Source organism: Anabrus simplex, chromosome 5 (genome assembly GCF_040414725.1).
Source record: "Anabrus simplex isolate iqAnaSimp1 chromosome 5, ASM4041472v1, whole genome shotgun sequence".
In the NCBI taxonomy this organism is placed as follows: Eukaryota; Metazoa; Arthropoda; class Insecta; order Orthoptera; family Tettigoniidae; genus Anabrus; species Anabrus simplex.
In genome coordinates, this window is record NC_090269.1 from 190619107 (window position 1) to 190635801 (window position 16695).

The 16695-nt window shown below is 40.8% G+C and overlaps 1 protein-coding gene across 1 annotated transcript in view; it reads left to right on the forward strand.

Moving 5' to 3' along the window:
* Window positions 1-16695, forward strand: part of conv (convoluted) — a 167285-nt gene that overhangs the window by 82071 nt on the left and 68519 nt on the right. Inside the window, exons 2-4 of the mRNA XM_067148423.2 lie at window positions 4097-4356; window positions 9194-9363; window positions 12963-13318. Coding sequence (XP_067004524.2) covers window positions 4110-4356; window positions 9194-9363; window positions 12963-13318 — 773 coding nt within the window. The 5' untranslated portion in view covers window positions 4097-4109. The remainder of the gene's footprint in view (window positions 1-4096; window positions 4357-9193; window positions 9364-12962; window positions 13319-16695) is intronic.

Sequence of the window (16695 nt, forward strand, 5' to 3'; positions counted from 1 at the left end):
TGACTCATTCAGTGTTCTCTTATAATACCAAAAATCGATGTTGCCATACAAAAGTTCCAACAAATCCTCCGGTTAGGTGAGTTTTTTTCTTTTGCTAGTGGCTTTACGTCGCACGGACACAGACAGGTCTTATAGCGACGATGGGATGGGAAAGGGCTAGGAGTGGGAAGGAAGCGGCCGAGACCTTAATTAAAGTACAGCCCCAGCATTTGCCTGGTGTAAAAATGGGAAGCCACGGCTCCAGGGCTGCCGACAGTGGGGTTAGAATCCACTATCTCACGGATGCAGGCTCATTGCTGCGCGCCCATAACCGCACGGCCAACTTGCCCGGTAAAGTGACTAATGATGATGATATATTTCTTTATCACTCATCCAAGTACTTCCCAACTTTTCATGCTCAAATATCTTCCTTAGTAATTTCCTTTCCTTTTTCTCTAACTTTCTAAATATTTTATTAATATTCATATTATTCCTTTTATTATTGCTAGTGTATTTGTCTTTTATTCGCCTGTTGTTATTATTATTATCATTATAAGCATCATCATTACTTAAGTGTCGTTGTTATTAATAATAGTGTATTAGGTTAAGAGCTGGTTAAGTGTAATAAGACAATAACTTTGCCATAATAAATAAAACATCTCATCTTATTTATCTCACATCATGACAGAAATCACGAGCACGTAACTCCATTCTTATTGCATTACCGAATCACATAACTATCATATTCACCAACTCCTTCACAGTTTTCACATCTCGTGAATGGAACAAAATCCCTGATAATATCAGGGCTATACAGAGCGGGAAAGGTTTCAAAGCAGCCGTTTTGAAGTTCTTATGTAACTGGATCAGCGTACCTCCTTTCCATCTTACTGATGAAAGTGTGTTCACTTTTACACCCTTATAACGGAAGGTGGTGGTTATTATTTGGGCAAGCATCCTCTATTAACACTAATCAGAGGAAGAGGGGTCCGACACTTTGAAACATGAAGCCATCGGCCAAAGAAAGCCAAGGGGCACGAATGGCGTGAAAATGAAAGACTCCCTAGGCCTCGAATGGTCTAATACCACTGGCGTCAGAAAAGAACAAGCGTTGGCCAAGGGTGGTCGGTAGGGAAGATGAAAGTGAGCCTGGCACAAGTAAATGGAAACAATGCTAAGCGTGAGCTAAGGGCCCCGAGGTCGGCAATCCAAGCCTCTGGGTCCCCCTTTAGTTGCCTCTTACGGCAGGCAGGGAATACCGTGGATGTTACTCTACCACCCCCACCCACAGGGAGATCTCATGACGAAACTCGTTGACTTCTGTCAAATTCAATATGCCGATAATTCGAGTAGTTTTGTTGAATTTTATTGTATTTTTTAGTTCGTCTTCTGTTTTAGCGCACGGCCCTTCCTTCACTAATGATGCTCGTTCTTTTTGAAACACAGCTATCGCTCTCCACTTCCTCACTCGTATTTTCCTGAGGTCTTCCTCTATATCATCTTGCTATCTTATTTTGGCTGTTCCTTTCCTTGTATGTCGTTACGACCACACGTCATACCGTAACCGCAACTACTAAACGCTACTCGTTTGATCACATGCATAATTCTGCACGGAAAGGAACCCTATAGCCGTTTTTGGTGACCAAATTGGAGATTTCCTACGAAATTTTCATACAATTCGGAGCGTTCGAACACAAATATTTCCTTCGTCAGTATGGCGGAAGGACATTATGAGAACTCTGGTGTAGAACCACCTATCCTTGAATTCTATGATCTCAGCGACCTTCATCATCAAGGGGCTGAGTTCATACTTAGACATGGACATGAATCATTCTGCACCGGAAGAAGAAAATTGTTTCCTACGGCTGAGATTGCGCCTGATGCCAACTAATCACTGCACTCTTGGAGCAAACATGTTGACGGTGAAATTTGTGAAACGAAAAGTCACGTCCTTGTGCTTTGACGTTCCAGGTACTGGAAGTCCTGTAGCTATGCTCACGGTATCAAGTCATGTAGAACTAAAAGCTTGCTTGCTTTATGTTGACACTGCAGTGGAAAGTAACAGCTGAAGGCTGACTGGTTTACAAGCTCTCTCTGAAGAACTGACCAAGATTCAAAGAATTCGAATTCCAACGAACACGGTAGTGGTTTTCCTCCTATAGTTTTAATAGACCGGCCTTGTGTGCTGGAAGTGTGGTTCGAATCTTGGTTGATATTTGTGAGTGCTTCAATCAATCAATCAATCAATCAATCAATCAATCAATCAATCAATCAATCAATCAATCAATCAATCAATCAATCAATCAATCAATCAATCAATCAATCAATCAATCAATCAATCAATCAATCAATCAATCAATCAATCAATCAATCAATCAATCAATCAATCAATCAATCAATCAATCAATCAATCAATCAATCAATCAATCAATCAATCAATCAATCAATCAATCAATCAATCAATCAATCAATCAATCAATCAATCAATCAATCAATCAATCAATCAATCAATCAATCAATCAATCAATCAATCAATCAATCAATCAATCAATCAATCAATCAATCAATCAATCAATCAATCAAATTATTATTATTAGACACAAGGGCAGTAGAGAGGGGAAAGCGGCAGAAAAAATGACCATACATGTCTTTAAATTTTGAATAGATTTGTGAAATAATCTTTTTCTTTTCTGTTTCTATTTTATTTTCAAAGGTAGCAACAAGAACAATTTTGATAAATAACAAAATGTTACAACCACAATTAATATTCATGTGTAGGTACATGAAAAAGTTAACAATTGGAGCTTTGAATCTTCATAAAATGATCGGGAGGACAAACCCCCAGTCTCCAAGCCTAATAAGTCTATACACATCATTCGTAAGATAAATTTTCTTATACAATACAATGAAGAAAATTGCTCTTCCAAGAAAACATGTTACATTTTAGAGAGGTATCGCACTCTCAGCCTTAAACATCAGTGGCCTAACGGGCCTAGAATTCATATCCAGATACTACGTATTATATTTGAAAGCTTATCAGATTTACCCAATTAGACAATCGTTGCAATGATACAAGGTTTGTGATCGGAAGGATCCAGAAAAGCAGGAGCAGAAATTTATACTACACGGTCAATGACGGCATGAATAAGGTGAATATAAAAGGCAGAATACAAGATAGAACGGGATTTTGAATCTACCCAAGCAATCCTGTGACATGACTTGCAATAAGACCTAATGGGGCAGAAGATCCGTGAGATAGAGAATAAGCCATACTACGTTGGTGACTAAGACATGAAAGAGAATTACTAATCGAAATGGAAGATGAAAATTTTTAAAAATAGTAAAAGCTTTGCGACCAAAAAGCAAAGTGAACAAGGGAAACGAGGGTCTACACTCGAACATATTTAGACAATACATGACACCCACTTGGGTGGTTACACTTCGTTCGAAGACAGCCTAGAAACCTACATTAAATACATTAAGATAGCCTACATTAAAATAAGGTAAACGCGGCTCAACCCTAACTGTTACATACTAGAGAGAAAAGCTGGTATCTTCTCGTCATCACACGCAAGTAAGTTCACATGATAGAATAAAATGTAGCCGCCTACCTTAGAGCTGTCCCAACTCACCGGTAGCCTTTTATGAGGAAAACCTCACAGCTCATAGCACTGTTTCACATTTCGATCCAGATAGATACATAAGATTCAAGATCACCCCTATTTTTAGATTAGAGCTGGGCAATGATAGGTTGATTAAATTAGAAGTCACGGTAGTGACAAGTTAGAAACAAAAGACGTAAGCATTCTTGTGCCAAAACCTATACAATTACAATACTCAATTAAACACATTCGAAGCCCCTTGGAGGCACTCCATAATCAAAAGTAGTGACATCTGTTAATAAACTTGTACTCAAGTACTCTTCAGGAATTTCAGCATATTTCCGCAAGATTTCACCTCCCTAAGATGTTCAAGGCGTTGCCTACCACTCAGGAGAAGCCTAACTGATGATAACATTTGTCTATTATTATTACTATTGTTGGCCATTCCTTTGGCCACTTTAATTAGCTTAGTATGTACGTCTATATAAGTTCTAAACGTGTAATTTTTGTTTCAGGTTGCGGAGCGCCATGACAGCGCTGCTCCTGCTAATGATAGCCCCCCTCGCGCTCGGGGGCTACATCCCCCCTGGACCCCGATATCGCTGTCCAGAGAACTCTATAATGCTGTACCCCTGTCGGTGCGTGGCTGGTGGAGACGATGGTTTACGAGCTCGGTGTGAAAATTCGAACCTGGCCTCCATGTCCGTGGGGCTGAGCAACCTGGCGTCTCTCAATGAGCCCATTGAGGAACTCACATTTTACAGGTGTAACATAGGTAAGTGACCCCATCTCTCGCTGTAGATTACGTACCTAATTGATCATCACTCAATGAGCCCATTGAGGAACTCACATTTTTCAGGTGTAACATAGGTATGTGACCCCATCTCTCGCTGTAGATTACGTACCTAATTGATCATCACTCAATGAGCCCATTGAGGAACTCACATTTTACAGGTGTAACATAGGTATGTGACCCCATCTCTCGCTGTAGATTACGTACCTAATTGATCATCACTCAATGAGCCCATTGAAGAACTCAATATAGGTACGTAAACCTTGTCTCTCAATGTACAGTATGGACTTCACTTTGCAACCTGGCGTCTCTCAACCAGACTTCAGGTTAGCCCTCTTAAGATCATCTTCATCGCAACAATTACAGAGCCTTAATTGTGACTGAACAAGGTAGAGAATTATTGTAGGGCGCTAGGAAGCCAATGTGCAATGAAATATAAATTCACGAATTATTTTTTATTTATTTGTACTTTCTATAATGATAGGCTGCCTAAATCTGACAAAGTATACCACAACACTTGAATGTATGTTTAACCATGAAGAGTTTTTTGGAGCTAGTCCTTCTCGTATGCAGTACTGTAGAGGTGATTTCTAACAATTTGGGCGGAGCCTTTAATGGCCAAGACGGCTGTCACAGTACAGATTCTTGGGAGTACCCACACTTTTGAAAATCTCAACTAAGAATTGAATGGATGAAAACCATAACGGTATAAGTGACATTTAAAAAAATGAGTTAAGTGCAGGATGTAACTCCGGGAGGATGTATTCTTTCACCAGCAAAGAGATACAAGTGAGAGCTGTAATATTCTGCGCTCTAGTAATGGGTGGTATAACTACAAATAGCATGCTTTATATGAGTGTTGAAGATGTTTAAATGCCTTTTTCTCTGAATGACCAAAATGCTACTTATACCGTTACGGTTTTCATCCATTCAATTTTGAAATGGTTCCTCTTGCTCCGATGAAAAGACCTACAACCCTTATACAGGAGATGTTGTATGATTCTTTGTAGTAGCTGATAGTTGGTTCATAGATGGCTCGTTCTCCGCGTCTATCTCTGCTGGCTGACTTGAGTCGACCTCGCATCTAATGGTAGAGCCGTATTCGATGATTTGGGCATCAACTGCGCCTGCAAATGTACTTTTGAAGATAGGATTAAACGGTTACTTAATGAAGGCAACGTAATTATGTAATCCACAGTTTACACAGAATACACTGTTTACTGGAATAAATTAACTGATGTACCTTTATACTTAACGATTTTCGGTAGCAGTGGGATAAAAAAAGCTAGGACTGAGAGGCAGTTGACTATGGACTGAATTAAGGTACAGACACTGTATTAGAATAGCGTGAAAAATCGGTAAAATTCGAAAAACAATTTTTAAGACTGCCAATGTGTGATTGGAGCCCCCAATTTCCTGAATGTAGGCTTGGATACACGACCTATACTACGCAGAAAAGTCGCTCAAAAATTACGATAACAGTGGTTTGATTTTCAAGTCTACATAATATTTCCGGTAAATGAATTGAGTCAGTTAAAATACCCTGGATGCACTTTCGTTGATTCTAAATCTCCTTTTGAATCAAATCTGTAAAATGGTACGTAAGCGTTTCATTAGAACAACGGCTTATCTTACAGTACAAATTAGTTGTCTTTCTTATTATCGTTGTCAAAGTGATAGTAGCTGATATACAGTATCTAACAACTTGTGATTGGGCGAACATGTGCTTATTTGATATTAACCGACGAGCAACCTTAATAAACTGAAATTTGACTTCAAATAAGCTCAAAACTGGTCGTTCACGCTACAGAGAATATGGTTAACCACTTTGGGGGAGGGTTTTGCAGATATAGAAACATGTGGTTACACGACTACACACCGGTCAAGAAACTATAACGAAATAATTCAGTTTGTCCTTTAACAGCGGGGCTCTCATGTGGGCATACTACAGACCTGTTTGTGGAAGAGCGCATTCACAAGGGTTCTTTATAAAGTACATACGGATTAATTAACGCCTCACTAAATATTATTTTCGAACTGATCAAAGAATAATAGTTTCTTCTATTGATTAGCTTTTTTTATATTGGTAAAGGTTTTTCTTTGTCGATCTTATTACGCCACTTAACACGGTCAATTGCATCATCTAGTCGTAGTTTGTATGTTTTCTAATCTTGATTTAGAGTGTCATGCCGTGCGTCCATGTAGCGTTGTTCTCTTTAGTTGGAGATCGTATGCACCAGTGTTAGGTGCAGCTCTCTGGACGCGCAAGATCTGTTTTCACGGACCTGCTCGGAGATTGGTCCCACGCCAGTACGCTGCTTGATGGTGTCATTTCTTTTGTGGTCGAATATAGAAATGCCCCTTATCCATCAGGTTATTCTCATGTATCCTCATTTCCATCTCCTGCACTGTCAGTTGTAACACATCTCTCGGTGCTGCATACAGAAGGTCGTTTGGAATCTCTGGGGACGGTGCTTGAAGGGTAATTAGGTTATGAAAAGCCATGTCTCCGCCAACGATCATGCTCAGTTGGAAAGCCAGCACTGACAACGTCAATTCCATTGCAGCAGACTTTTTCGCAGAGCTAGCATGTCTATCTTATCCCACTCCTGACAGGCTCTCCATAGGTCATTGATAGTACGTGGACGTCTACTGGCTATGGCCCCTTTTAGGAGTCCACTTTGTACACAGAAGTCCATGGCTGACTCATAGGGTGACTCCACCGACATGTCCGTAAAAGGAATTGCACGGATTCCAGTTTCCATCTCCATTCTCTCTAAGAACAGACGAGTTGAAAGATGTGTGGCTGGATGCCATACCTGATTTTTCGCTCTCCCATACAGTGCTGGGATAACTGTGTTGTAATTGGGTGTAAAGATCTCCTGCTGATAATGTGTAGAATTCATCTTCTCATTATTAGCGACACCTCGAATGGTTAACTTGCCATTGTAGCAGTATCCAGCGATGATCATGGAAAACTATCCTGGTATTCTTTACACAATGTTTGGGCGGTAGAAAATCGAGCGGGGTTTGTTACAGTCACTAAGGTGCTTCGTCTAATGTCACCACATTTTCCCTGCCAGATAGTCTCATACAGTTTTCTTGCGTTAGTGCGACGTTCCACAATGTGATGAGGCAAGAGCTTGTGAACTCGGCGCTTATGCCGCTTTTCTAATTACAGGTCCTTGTTGATTATGGTGTAACTGTTGAAACAGACATCCCTTACGTGCGATAGTCCTTTGGGGGGCAGGGTTACCACCCGAGACAAGGGCCTTAAATTTCCTCACCACTTCTGATGTACGGCTAGTCATGGATTTGCCTGTTTTCCTCTCTGGAATTAAGCCCAGTCGGCCTTTGTCTTTTTAAAAAATTAAATACAGCACTCATGCTGTTCTTTGATATCAAGAAATCACGCTTCTTGCACATTCCTTGGATTGTAGAATAGCTATATTCAGCATCGGATAGGGCTGTTACGTAGCTCTCCCAGTCAGGGTCAATCCTCTTCGGCATCATTGCAGCCAATGCCACGAAACTCTACACACACTTCTCAGTACTGACGTGAATCATCACTTCCAGTTTTGATGTGCCTAAGTTGATAAGAGCGCCACCAGCAGCTTTCAAACTCATCACCAGAGATCCCGAACGTCCTTCTGTAGAGCAACAGGTACTACTACGATTTCAGACGTGTCTTCGATTTCAAAATGGGCTGCAGACACATTTGTAACCAATATATAGTTTCATAATTATAACACTATAGTCTCAGTGGTAACGATATTTTTACATTCCACTCTCTTCACGCACTTCTTTGGCTGTGGTAAAAAGGGGTTCTTCTTAGTTCATACTCCTTGTCCTTTATTACGTGTCAGGCCTCAAAACAGTAACATCTTAGAAACTAAGTTACATTAAGTGGATTTTTGATATGTATAATACATATTAATGACTGATACAAAATAAAATTCTGATTGTACCGGTACTCGATACGTTTCTCTGTAGTCGGGGGCTAGTCTTACTTACACATAGTCCCAGCGAGAATTGTTACTATAATGTTTTAGGAACCGGCAGTGGATTGGGTTTTTCTAGCCACCTGAGCTCAAGGACGGTCACGACTCAGAATATGTCCGAAAATCACACTCTTATTCCATAGCAATTGGTATCCGGACTCTCAGGACCACTTATCCAAGTCACTCAGCCATTGCCCACGGTTCACGAACGAAGGCGTGAATGTAGGAACGCACGCCACGAACCAAGAATGTCTCTTTTCAGACAGACTTTGCTTTACGGGAGTGGAAGATGGGTGGGCTCAGGATATCTTATTCGTAAGCTGGAAGTAATAGATATGAAAGTAGCGAGGATGGTAGCTGGCAAAATTAGGTGATAAGAATGGCAGGAGGGTACTTGCAGCTAGGTGAGAGAGCCTGTATTAGGAATGAAGCTCTACATATGAACCAGCTACGATCGTGCCGTCATGGGAGGCGAATGGAGGAGGATAGACTACGTAAGAGGATAATGGACTCGGTAATGAGTGTAAGAGAAAGTGCGGGACATCAAGGCGACGATGATTATATAATCATTTCTTAATGATTTTAAGATACGACGAGGAACTAAATGAGACCATATAGCTTGCTGCAAATAGAGCAATGTGGAGGCGGTAATTCACAGGGGCTTGCTGAAGGATGTAACAGTCTACAATGAATATGAATATTTATGTGTATGTGGCACACTTTAATGATACGTGAACTATCGCGCATTGTGATGCACAACTTCGGGAGAAACCAGATAATTGTCTAAAGGTGTAATACTAACTTCTTGTTTTCCACAGGTCGTCTGTACGGTACCATGCTGTATCCGCTCAAGGTTCGTGTGCTCAGGATAGAAGAAACGCCGCTGAAAATCATCGAGCCTTTCACCTTCTTCGGCATCAACAGGACTCTCCAAGAGCTGCACATCGTAAGGACTAAACTCGGTGCCTTCCCCACGGAAGCCTTCCAGGTACGCACATCAATAACCATTTGGTCTGAATATTGAATAAATGAGGGGGGAGGGGCGATATTCAAGCTCGCGAGGAAAGGAATATGTTCAAATCCCTCTCAAACCACCATGGGAATAATTTCCCAAGATTGTGTATCTACAAATCAGGGTGATGCTGGGATGATACCTAACCCCTCAATTACAAGCCACCGGGCGGGTTGGCCCTGCGGTTAGGGGCGCGTAGCTGTGAGCTTGCATCCGGGAGATAGTGGGTTCGAATCCCACTGTCGGCAGCCCTGAAGATGGTTTTCCATGGTTTCCCCATTTTCACACAAATTAAGGCCACGGCCGCTTCCTTCCAACTCCTAGGTCTTTCGAATCCCATCATCGCCAAAAGACCTATCTGTGTCGGTGAGACATAAAGCCACTATCAAAGAAGTTACAAGCCAATTTACTAATTAATTTTAAATATAGACAACATGCAATATTGTAAATCAAGGCTGTTAACCATCATGTCTTAAACCTAAAATAAACTAACAACAACAACAAAAACTATATCTGCGAATGTATACGTAGGTTTGGTTTCCCTACGCCATGGATGGAGTTCACGAACCACAAGGATTCTTGACTTTTGAGCAAACTAGAAAAGAGAGAGCACAGTAGGAAGTCAGTATTAATTCGTTCATCATTCTTTCGTATTGTAAACCTGAATATCCATGTTGGCGGGTAGCTGCGCTGTTCCAATTGAAAAATAGTCATGGCACCTTCAACGCCAACGAAATCAACGCTTAAACGTAAATTAACTATCAGAAAATCGAATTGCTATTTCAAAAACCTCCAGAATGGTTTTGACCTGTTTGTGAATCCTGTAACGGCAAGACTGGATTTGCAGCTCAACTTAATATCAGTGCGAAGTGTTACATTCTTAAACATCTGTGTCACGGAAAAGTGGTTATAGATCTACTGAAATATTTTTCAGTTCCCAAAAAAATACAGTTAGAATTATTTACAGCCAAAATTTTGACTGTGTTTGCTTCTAATTAATTCTGTTAGAAACTCTTTTCACAAGTGAACTACTCCAAATCAAAATACAGATCTCATGTGACTGGCGAACATTTGTTGTTCTATGGGGCGAGTTGGCCGTGCGATTAAGGGCGCGCGTCTGTGAGCTTGCATCCGGGAGATAGTGGGTTCGAACCATACTGTCGGCAGAACGGAAGTGGGTTTTCCGTGGTTTCCCATTTTCACACCAATTAAGGCCACGGCTGCTTCCTTTACATTCCTAGCCCTTTCCTATCTCATCGTCGCCATAAGACCTATCTGTGTCGGTGTGACGTAAAGCAAATTTAAAAAAAAATCATTTTGGCAAAGCTAAAAACTGTAACGTAAATAAATCTGTATTTAATTGGTTGAAATAATTGGAATGCAAAATAAAATTAACTGAAAGTAAGATCTTGTAATTTATTATTTATTTCCTGTTTTCTTCATAGTAAAATAACGATGGCAGAATTAAGGAGGACATGAAATGTAGACTAGCACAAGCAAGGACGCCCTTTCTTAAGAAAATACATTTGCTCACTTCGAACTTTGATATAGGAAGATGGAACGTGGCATTGTATGGAAGTAAACAATGTGGAATAACTAGCTCAAAAAGAAAATTTTTCTTGCTGTTGTCTTTACGTCGCATCGACGCAGATAGGTCTTATGGCGACGATGGGACAGCAAAGGGCTAGGACTGGGAAGGAAGCGGCCGTGGCCTGAATTAAGGTACAGTCCCAGCATTTGCCAGGTGTGAAATTGGGAAACCACGGAAAACCATCTTCAGGGCTGCCGACAGTGGGGTTCGAACCCAGTATCTCCCGAACACTGGATACTGGCCGCACTTAAGCGACTGCAGCTATTGAGCTCGGTCAAAAAGAAAAGGAATAGAATTTCTGAAATATGGTGTTACAGAACAATGGAGATCGAATTAAGTGTGAAGACATACTGAATCGAATTGGTGAGAGGAGAACGAGTTGGTAAAATTTGACCATAATATCGATTTTGAAATATTTCGACATCTGTTTTACAATGTTCGTCATTTTAAAGCACCCCAGTTCATTTTCCGCACTTTTTTTGTCCGCCTTGACGTGGAATGAATGGTGTACTCATCCAGACACACAGCAGAGGATCTTGAAACTAAAACAACTCCATAAATAATAACAACTACATCGTGTAATATTGACTGTTATTATCTGATTCTCTTAACTGTTTACCAATGCAACCATTCATAACTAGTGGCTTGTGCAGAAAATGCTGTAAGAAAGAAATTATTGTTCCAAGGTACCTGGAGCTCGTTTATGTCATCTACTTGTTTACGTTGAAACTATCACGGTTCTTTTTATTTTAGATGAGTCCCTGTAGGATTTTCTTCTTCTACTGGCACATCAACTAGCGGACATGACAGTTTATTTATTTGCATATATTACTTTTTATATGGTGAAGGTAACTCTGTAGGTTCTGAACAACACCGAGCTCGATAGCTGCAGTCGCTTAAGTGCGGCCAGTATCCAGTATTCGGGAGATAGTAGGTTCGAACCCCACTGTCGGCAGCCCTGAAAATGGTTTTCCCATTTTCACACCAGGCAAATGCTGGGGCTGTACCTTAATTAAGGCCACGGCCACTTCCTTCCAACTCCTAGCCCTTCCCTGTCCCATCGTCGCCATAAGACCTGTCTTTGTCGGTGCGACGTAAAGCAAAAAAAAAAAAAGTTCTGAAAAACAAAGCTTCAAGCCACAGATCGTAGTAACTTCACACTACCATCTTAACAGTACGCTGACTGCTTGAGACTGGTGTTTCTCCCGCTTTAGCGCTAGTCGTTATGTTTCCAGCTGTCACATGGTTGTTAGTGGAGGGCTTTGAAACTACGTCAGCAACCTCACGTACTTAGCCGAAGACCTTGCAACTACTTGAAGAAAATAAGAAAATTACGCGAGGAAATTGGCAATTGTATAAAATCTGTTTTACCGAAGACCTTGAGACTGTACGCTTTGAAGTGAAGGATTGATAATTGAACTCTATTCAGCCGTTTCCTCAAAGTTTCCCTGACCGACTAACAGCTCATCAAATGATGTATGCATATGTCCCTTTATAGTTGATCTACGAAGCGTACGAGATATTCATATTTACCTCGTCTTGACGCCAAAAGATTTGTTTTTCCCATTCTTGCTGGGATTTTAGACTTGGACAGTTGATTCTGAGAAGCATTATATACGCTTTACCAACAATTGCGTACTCTGGTGGATAAACTAAGAAGAGAAATATGGTTGCTGTGCCCTCCATTTGCCACTGCACGATGTATGCTGTCAATATATCCCTGGCCCACCTTTGTCTTAACTAAGCATTGCATATTTCAGTCTGTCTTTGAAACCAGGCTTTTTTCCAGAAGTCAAACTGTTGACATAGTTTTGCACTTAACTTAATTCTGCCTTACCAATTTATGTATTTCAGAAAGGTCTGGCATTGAAGGAACATTGTTTCACTTTTCAAGTAATTTCAGTGAAGAACTCTCATTAACATGAATTCATCTTAAAACTGCGGTTGCATAATTGACGTCACGTGTTGTTCTTCTGCCTCACAGGTGTTGGGGAACTTGTCGCTGTTGAACATAGACCACCACGAGATTCAGTCTCTTCCTAAGGATGCCTTCGGCTCTGGTCTTTTGCCGAACAGCTTGCTGCGTCTGCGCATCACCAATGGCCTCTTGAGTGAACTCTTCCAGGAAACTGTCGCCCCACTATACAAGCTGAAGGTGTTGGATCTGCACGGGAACAACATAACTACCCTCCGCAAAGGACAGTTCAAGGGCCTGAGGGACACAGATTCGTTGGACCTATCCCACAACGCCATTACCAAGATAGAGGCCGCTTACTTCGCAGACCTCACCAAGATGTCGTGGTGTAACCTCTCCCACAACGCTATTGCCGACCTGCCGAGGTACACGATCTTATCTCATTATAGACTCCATATATTTGTCTGGGAACAGATACAGCGGAATTACACATTGTAGTACACCTTGAAAGAACAGCTTTGAATAGTTTGAATATCAACTTCACCTTATCTCAGTATACAAACATATTCCGCACTAAATACTATGTTCAGAGGGGACTTAATCGAACTGATACACTTTAATTCCCATGTAAAACAAATTTCTGTTCTATTTGTAGAAGCCTTCCACGACGTAGGGTAAAGTGTTCTCAAATTCTACCCAAAAGCAAAGCCGTTCCTGTATTGATAAGCTAGCCTCTCAAAGATGTGCATTACTGCTATTGATTCTTCAGGGAGAGATAGAAGGAAATACACAAAGGATCTGGAAGAAGAATTTTTGGGCTGAAGAACTTGAGAACATGGGTCAGTACAAGTTTGGAGGAACTTCCCAGATCAGTTACAGATAAATTATTTGTTGCCATGCTGAACGCTAACCTTCAAAATCGATAGGCACCCCCAGTAAAAGATATTCCCCTGGATGACTGGATGAGTGACTTCGGCTCTAAGTGGAATAGCGTGGCATTCATTCCTGTTGTTGGGTGAGTGTACGTCTTGCCTCTGTGCCACTCGAGCGAGGACTTGAAGCCTCCTTCCTAAATTCTCTGACTTCCTGACGCCGTTTAAGATGAAGCAAGCTTGACTCTAGGTACTCCAGATCTCTGATTAATAGCTCAACAATTACATCTTCAATATAATATTTTTTCACACTCTGATTTTAGTATACACATTTGTTTAAAGCATGTGAACACACTCAACGATATTGATGTCAGGTAGGGCAACCAGTCGTAAAACTGGACTGCATCCACACTAGAACTGACTCAGATAACTGGAAAATAGGCCCGAAAAGATGAAGAACAATTGTTGATTTCAGAGGTTAGTTCTTCTTGCCGATCTCTGAGACTCAGCTGGTTAGACGTTGTCCTGGTCACAAGATAAGGAGTTCAGTCCCTTCTGAGGTCTTCGGCATTTGGGGGTACTGTATTTATATGTGACAACTCCAGGCCATTGGTCACTGGCACGTTAATGAATTTCTTCAAGAGAAAACTCCACCACCACGACGTATCTTAAGATCTATAGCAATATTGAAGATTCTTCTTCTTCTTCTTCTTCTTCTTCTTCTTCTTCTTCTTCTTCTTCTTGTAGGTTTTCTAAAAGCTGTCGGTGCTGAAGACATTAGCTTTAAATGTGACTGACTGTCCTCGGGTTTCAAATTCGAATTTTGTGCTCTCTGCAGACATTATCTAGTTCCGATCTTTTCCAATGCTGAAACATGCTGGATCGAATTTCGATGTTGTTATATTAGGAGTGATTAAATATGACATATATATGATAGAAGGTTATATGACATATTTTAATGGACAAATTCAGTCCTTCTAAGCTCTCTTCAAATCGACGTTTGTTGAACTGACCATTAAAACCTTCCCGTCGCACATTTAACTCCGAAAGCCTTGCAATAATAAACATTCGGCAGGTTAAAGTGTAAACTTAATCGCCATCCCCAAACTTGGGAAGCCGCCCTACTTCATCCCATTTTTGATATACTGAAGGCCTTGCTGGTAATATTGACAGATTGACTGACAGCTAAGGTATTCCCTGTCCTTTCCTGGATGCAATAACTTGATATTATAGTACCTCTCTCAAGGTCACATTGCTAATCCCTCACTTCACCATTTATCGACGTTTGGGACCGGCCTCTTGTTGAGCTGGATATCCCCATCTGACTACTTTATTCTTAAGAGAACCTAGACACTAAAAGTATTAAATATTTGATATTTTTACGTTCATCTGACAGACCATACCTTTCTTCGTCTCTGTACCAATTTTCATTCAAAAATTTCTCAGTAGATTTTTATTATTTTTAATATTTGCTGTTTAGTAAAGGATTGTACACTCCAGTTAGAATGGTGGACGTGGCATATGTCCACAATACTGTTCTGTACCTCGCATGAAGTTTTTTTGCTTGAGTTTCATTATTTACTGTTTATCTCATTGAATGAGCAAAGAATTAAATTATCTTTAAATGCTTGATATACTTAAAATGTTGAAGTCTTGAGATGTAGATATACTCGAGAAAGAACCGCATTGGTCCTATTTCATTAAAAACTGAATGGGTTTACTGGTGAAGACCAAACAAAATGTCCATACTTTCAAATATAAAAGTAAAATTGATATATATACCAGGTGGCACTTGAACGCCGTACTTTCTACTTATAAATGCCCCGCATGCACAAATGATGAATGGGATGTCTACCAACTGTTTTTCACAGGGGAACTACTGCCAGCGGGCACGTTACGTCAGAATATTAAGAGATAAGAAACGGAGTGTCGCTCGCAGCATGTTACTCAGCGCTACCGGTCTAATGCACCCCTTGCATTAGTAAACATCGTTTTCGACCGCATAGTTCTAGGCTGGTGTATGGTACAGCCGCACTATATTTGCTGTCTGCATATCAGGAATGGCTAGCGTGATCAGCAGCGACGAATACACAGACATTATTTTAATCTGGACAATCTGGTCGGAATGCAACATAAGCTCCAAACAGAAGTATGCCTTCTACACACGTACTTCACCGAACAGTATTATTTTTTGTCCCATACAATCAACTCTTTTATCAAGTTGAATGTCTACATGTGTATAAATTAATAAGTATTAGATTTCCTTTTCTGCATCTTTGGCGTGTCTACAAACAGTAGCGGCGATTAGGGGGTGGGGTGAGGAGGGACAGGGGAACTACTGATAGCGGGCAGGTTACATCAGAATATGAAGAGATAAGAAACGGAGTGTTACTCGCAGCATGTTACTCAGCGCTACCTGTCTAATGCACCCCTCTCCCTTTGTGGAGTAAAGATTACATTTTTATTCCACTTTAGCCAGCTGGAACTAGGAATTATTTTAAAAAAGCTGTTTGTACAAACCTTGTTATCTTATCTGCGAATTCCTTCGTTTATTTTCTTTAAATATTAACATAATTATTGACGGAAATACGCACAAAATGCTGTTCGTCGCGGCTAACCAATTTGTATAGCACTACGGCAAGTAGTGGAGACTTTGCATGTGTTGTGAGGAAGGGTGGTAGGGGTACATATTTTTTGCCGAGGTCGTGGCCACTGAGTTATAATTCACCCACTTGCCGCGCGCATACATCAGTCTAGCAGTATCTTTAGTGTCTGTTAGTTTCTTAGTGAGTATCCAAATACTAAATGAGTTTTAATTGCATAATCATGCCGTACTTCTGTCCTACTCATTGGCTGAATGGTCAGCGGTGAGGACTTCGGTTCACAGGGTTCCGAGTTCGATTCCCGGCCGGGTCAGAGATTTTAATCGC